This window comes from Colias eurytheme, chromosome 3 (assembly GCF_061535395.1).
Source record: "Colias eurytheme isolate Ceu_HAF_F1 chromosome 3, ilColEury1 Martin Lab GWU primary, whole genome shotgun sequence".
In the NCBI taxonomy this organism is placed as follows: domain Eukaryota; kingdom Metazoa; phylum Arthropoda; class Insecta; order Lepidoptera; family Pieridae; genus Colias; species Colias eurytheme.
This window is the reverse complement of record NC_142982.1, coordinates 4,322,380-4,328,696: the sequence shown is the minus strand read 5'-3', so window position 1 is coordinate 4,328,696 and position 6,317 is coordinate 4,322,380. Positions and strand designations below refer to the sequence as shown.

Below are 6,317 nucleotides of genomic sequence, written 5' to 3'. Positions count from 1 at the left end.
TCACCATAATGTTGTCATCGATTTGTACCACCATATACCTACCTAACTACCATAAATTCTCATTATATACTACATACACTTGTCGTAGATATAATGCAACGAAAAATCGTTTTCTGGTGTGTCACACAGCACACTACTCGTAGCAGGCGTAACTTGAGAGTCAGTTCTTATCTCGAATGACGTAAACTTCTGATAGTCATGTGGATTGTGGAGTCGTAGAGGTGACTCTAGTCGCCAACCAGTAAGAATAGATCGTATCGCTTATAAAATTCATATTGTTATACGAAGTTGAAATGTTCCAACTTTACATATTATAATTTATTTATTTATAAAGAACATAATATATGCTAGATTTTATTAATTAATAATATCTAGAGATTTCGAAGTAATTATAGAATGTAACTGTTTACTGATAGTAATATGTGGTAATATTATGGAATAACAGTTGCAATGAGTTAATAATACAGAATGTTTAAATTAAATCAGTTACTTATATTTTACTTTATCTAACTACTTCATCCAGCTAACTGATTTTGACTTGATTCTGACTGGTTGCATTGAAAAAAAAAATGATGAATGAATATTGTATAGGTACGGTATTGTTCAGATACTTTGTGTAAGCGATGGGATAATATCAGGTAGGTAAGGTGGATGGCGCCGGCGCTACCTGCCTCCCACATAATAAGGTAAGCGAAATTAAAATATATTTTAGTAAACAACATTTTATTATATAATAATAATATTTAAAGAATCATAATCAATCTTCAATAATGTAGGTATACTTTATAAATCCCACATATAAAAATACATTTGTATCTTAAATCTAATCTAAATCTAGAATAATTTTATACACAAAAATAAGCAGTCGTCTCGAGACGACGGCGTAAAGCACTATGGCGACATTTTATATTAATATTAATTAAGGCACGGTGATGGAGGGCTACGCCCCGGGCGGCGCCAGTAGGGCGTCTTCGGCGACTAGATCACAGATGGATTGCGGTAGAACCCCGGCAGAATGGTCTCATCTCAGAGGAGTTTGGTAAGCGGGGCCGGGCGCGCACCAATGCGGCGCTGAGCACGCGGCGAGCGCACATCCAGCCGCACTTTGTACGGGCACAAACGCCGACACGTGAACGCCGTTCGTCACTGGCAGAGATGCAATAGCTGGTCGTTTCTCTTCATCGTCTTCTAATAGATACGGTCTAAACAACTTGAATGGCTTTCGCGTGGGTTCCTGTACGAATGGTGCTCGCGGAGCGTAGGACGGAATCGGTGCAGGAGGCGGTGAAAGCCGTTTCACGGATAGATCAATGGGCTCCGCCGTGAACGTAATTGGAACAGGAGCTGCAATTGGCGTAGGCACTTGCACAGGTGTAGGTAGAACTGCTGGTGGTGGAGAAGGCAATCGGGCGCTCTCTGGTGATCCGACAGAGTATGGCGGTGGCGAAGGCGCAGGTTGTGGGGCTCTTCTCAAAAGAGCTGCTCGTAGAGCCGGTTCAGCTTGTAGCCATTTCTGGATTTGCCGGCGGTGAATACCAAATTTTCTCGCTGTGGCACGTTGATTTCCTCGGCATTGGGCGTCTCGTCTATACGCATCGAGAACTTGTAGCTTGAATTGTGGTGGGAATATACGGCGGGAACCAGCGCGGCCCTCAGAGCGACGTTCGGAGGGTGCGGGGGCCGAGTGCGTGTGGGCAGCGGCCATTTTACTAGACAAACGTGTACGCGTGATGGCTGTCGGCGCCGAACTGACTGTCGCTCGCTCAACGCAGCGCGGATGTTGGCGGCGCGCTTGGTGCCCGCGGCGCGTACAGGCCTCGAGCCGACAGCGCTCGACTGAGCCGCGTATATCCATTAGGCTTTGTACACAATGACTCAATCTATTATTATCATTTATATTTGTGTTCATGATTCATATTATACGTTTTGATTGTATTTTCTTTTAATTAATCTACCATTACAAAAAACGAATAATTTAATAAGTATTATATTAAAGAAGTATGTAATAGGAGATGTTTTATTAAAAAAAAATTGTCCAAGCGGAGGCAGAAGAATGTTTAATGTTTATGTTATAAATTATTATTATTTGATGTGCCTGTTAATAAATTCAGTGTAACTAAAGGAATAAAACATTTGATTATTTTTTTTGAAACCGAAGATATTAAAATTTTCAGTGACGATTTTCATTTATAAATATTTAAAGATTGCTCTGTGAGACTTGTTGATGCGTTCATTTTATAATGAATAATATTATTACTCAAAATAATATGATCAAGTATGTGAACACAACTTTATATATTAATCTCGCCTCGTTCTCGGCGTGAAAAAATGCCGCAAGTGGGAGCCGATAGCACGTAGCGCCACCATTGCTATCCTTTTCTTTCAAGCACAACTATATGTGAGTAAAAGAAATAGATAGCATACCGAGCCCTGCCTCGGTCGCTGCCACATCCGTTTACGAAACAAGTTTGCATGCGATGTTGCCAAATGGTCACAGCGCGCGGGCGTTCATGAGCCAGTAGAACGAGAGGTGGGGGGGCGCGGGCGGACAAGAATGTGCACGGTGCGACAACGTCGCCGTCCGTGGCAGACAGGGTGTCGCCGGCTCGCCGCCCGTAGACAGGCCGTCGCTCAGCGGCGCTTACCCCCTTGCACCCGCGCACACCCGCGTTGCCGCAACTCACATCAACAAGTTATTTCAGCTCGACTCGTCCGTATAGAAAAAGGCGTATGTACAATGCAAGTTTGGGGATATTTATACCTTTCATTATGCATTGGCAACTTAGCGCCATCGTCGTTTCGAGGAAAGTCAGTTTTATTTTTTGTGCATATGCACGATAAGACCGCTCGCTCACGGTGCCTACCTCGAGTCCGGTGACCGTGAAACTTATGAAAACAGCGTCCCTTTGCGCGCAAATAAAGATTTAATCCTTCTTGATCTAGGTATGAATATGATAATAATTTAACATAAAATATATGTATTTGCCTTAAATTATCTTTAATATGTAGATAGGAACTAGGAAGGTATAATATGTATTATTTATTTACTCAAGACTTTAGTATCTATATTATGTAAGTCTAGTAGTTGCCTGTAAAACGATTTTTTAACTAGTTTTCCATCCGGGGCTATGCTCGGGTAGACTAAAATGTATTCTGAACTTCGTGAATTTTCGAAGAAACAGGAGAATTACCTTACTTTTTTCCGACTACAGAGTTCGGATGTGTTTGAGCGTTTTCAAAAAAAAGTGTACCATGGCTGAATTTATGGATAAATTTTAAATGTTGCATTTTTAATAAAATTTTGATTTAGAAATTTTAAATATACATCATAGTAAGTGAAATTATATTTAATTGCTTGCAGATTAATTTGTTTTACGAGAAATCATCAAAATAAATTGGGACTGTGAAAAAAAGTGTCAGTTTTGCGACAGTCATCAATGCTCATATAACTATTAACTACGAAGAAAGACGCAAAATATTTTGATTGTGTTACGAAGATTATAACATACATTATTTAAAAAATAGAAAATTGAAGTCGACAAATAATTAAAATTCCTATTAAACTAGCTTTAAGTTCTGTTTTGCCACAGCTGATGCCAAAGTAGCCGTTACTTTTACGATACTTAATACATTTCGATTAAAATCGGCAAAGTGATTATTTTATTTCGGAACAGTTAAACCATTTTCAATATTGAAATCAAATTATTTGTGTCCCTTAAAATAAAAAAATGTAAAAACTAAAATTTTTCTTGTCGCAAAACGGGGGACTGTCGCAAAACCGATAGACCATTTTTTATAAGGCTAGGTTTATATTGAATCCAATTAACATGGTTAAAATAAAACCGAGAATACGTTTACAAAAATTTTATTTTAGTCTCATAAAAAAAATACACCAACACACAGTTTGACACAGTATCAATTTTAGGGTAAAACTCAGAGTTACACTACCTACACCTTTTAACTTTCCATACATGTATCACATATTATGTATTCAGGGTATACCTGCTGACCAACGCATTCATTGCAATACCATTTTTTGCAAATTATACATGTCCTTTTTGGTCCCGAGATTAGTGAAACCTAAAAATATGAAAAAATTATAAAAATTATGAAGAATATTACAATGACAATCTAGACTTGGCTTTATGCTGCAGTTTTGCGACTTTTCTTGTCAGCCTATAGGTCACGAAGCAAAATGTTGCAAAACTGACGTGACGTTTTCTTTTCAGTTTTTAGTCAAAATTATATTCTGACGAAAAAATGTGCCTACACTGATTATCAAATGTAAATAACGGTTAATGAATATATTGCTCATCTTCTGAAAGTATTTAAACGATGTTTACTTACCTGTATCAAGTAATAATATGTCTCAAACCAGACAGTAGAAATTGCAACGGCCGTTGCACTCACAAAACACTTCTGTTTTACCATGTTTTACTCGAACTGTATTTGAAAATAAGCTTTTTTAAATTGGCGGATGGTGAAAGTAAACGATAATTTTGCCATTTATAAAATTCAAATAGTAATCTAAAATAATTTGGAAAATCCAAAAGTGCACGCCTCATAATTTTTTTTTAATAAATATTTATTAATTATTATTTTTGTTTATTTAATAACAATTAAACCACATCGAATCAGACCCTGAAAAATGAAAGGGTTCTATTCCTGAGCATACTCAAGCGTAAGAGAAAAAAAAAGACTCGATTAGTAAAGTATTTCGGTCGCTATCGTGTTAACAAGAAAAAGGATCCGCACATACAGACACACGGACGTCCAAGACAGAACTTTTTTAAACTGTTTTTTAACTAGTTTAAATAACAAAAATGACATCAAAAATATCATGAACGTTAAAAATAGTGTTTTTTCTTAATGTGTGTGTGTATGTATTATCTTACAAGTGCAATGTATGATACATAAAGACATTTTAAGTTTGAAAAATCAGATGTTTTGCGCGAAGTGACAGTAGTACCCACCTCAACGCTTCGCTTATGAGGCGTGCAATTTGTAAGTGGCATTATTAGCCGTGATAAACCCGACATGTCCGGTCGGTACCACTTTTTAAGATATTTTTGGAAATCAAATTGCTTTTAAACGATTATAAGGCCTTAATTATGAACTACATGCGACGATTCGCAAATAAATGTAGGTACTTTTAGACGACACTAAAACTTATGGTACCTTGGTATAAAACTTTTTAGAATCGCTTCTCTAACATCGAAGAACTTGGATGGGGACACGCCAAAAACGGACACTTTAGTTTTAAAAATGATTATTTAAAAAATAGTACGCAATGTTTCCGTGAATTAATTGTTTGCATTTATCAAATTATGATGTATTTAATACTTTTCAAGCATTAAAATAATTAGCCATCATATAAATTTTACTTGTTATTCGACTTGAAACACAGGGGACAGGCCGAAAGTGAGGGGTACACTTTTTTTTGAAAACGCTCGTTTACCACGTCAAATGTTTATTTTAACAAAAGGTCTAATTAGAAACCTATATCTAATTTTCAACTACTTAACTTAAAAAAGGAAGGGGTTCTCAATTCGACTGTCCATTTTTTGAGTTTGTTAGGTACCTCAGAACTTACAACTGGATGAACCGATTTTGATGATATGTAATATTATTAAGTACCTATTTGAAAGCTGGTGCTTCCGTTTTGTTCAGTGGTTTTTATGTGACTAAAGCATATAAATATATTCAGACAAACAAATTGTATTTTTATTGTTTTTGGGTCAATAAAACATTCATTTTTTCTCAATATTCAATGTACAGAAATGTTAAATTATCTTATATATAAAATTCTCGTGTCACAACTCACAATGTTAGTCTGCATACTCCTCCGAAACGGGTGGACCGATTCTCATGAAATTTTCTGTGCATATCGGGTAAGTCTGAGAATCGGCCAACATCTATTTTTCATATGTACCACGGGCGAAGCCGGGGCGGGCCGCTAGTTTTATTATAATATTCATGTGATAAAATGTGACATCTAAGAATTCTCATTCTTTTGTTTTAGATTTTTACGAAAAATAATTCTCTTCCTTCTTGGTCTTGACAGAATAATCCATAGTCATCATCTGGTCTGCTACCAGTAGATGGGTAGATAGATGTAGCTATAGTGTACATTATTACATCATGTTACAGCTACAATTTAGTAAACAATATTTTTGTTTAAAAAAAAACCTATAGAACATAATATCATTATATTATATGTACTCCTCATCATGGCATTCTAACTACTACGAAACGATGGCATACTATTTAGTATATTCTGTGACGATGGTACGCGGTAGCTGAGTATGCCAACGAAA

At 36.6% G+C, this 6,317-nt stretch overlaps 1 protein-coding gene and 1 long non-coding RNA gene across 2 annotated transcripts; both read right to left on the bottom strand.

Annotated features, from left to right (window-relative positions):
* Positions 1-712: 712 nt before the first annotated feature.
* On the bottom strand, positions 713-1,815 carry LOC149909494 (uncharacterized). The gene has a single exon (XM_090117588.1). It carries the CDS (start codon positions 1,703-1,705, stop codon positions 1,022-1,024), a length of 684 nt encoding a protein of 227 aa, XP_089973714.1. The 5' UTR covers positions 1,706-1,815; the 3' UTR covers positions 713-1,021.
* Positions 1,816-3,849: 2,034 nt separating this feature from the next.
* On the bottom strand, positions 3,850-4,426 carry LOC149909493 (uncharacterized). The gene is made up of 2 exons (XR_016458313.1): positions 4,348-4,426; positions 3,850-4,080 (listed from the first exon to the last, which is right to left on the bottom strand). It is a non-coding gene; the product is annotated as an uncharacterized LOC149909493 (long non-coding RNA).
* Positions 4,427-6,317: the final 1,891 nt, after the last annotated feature.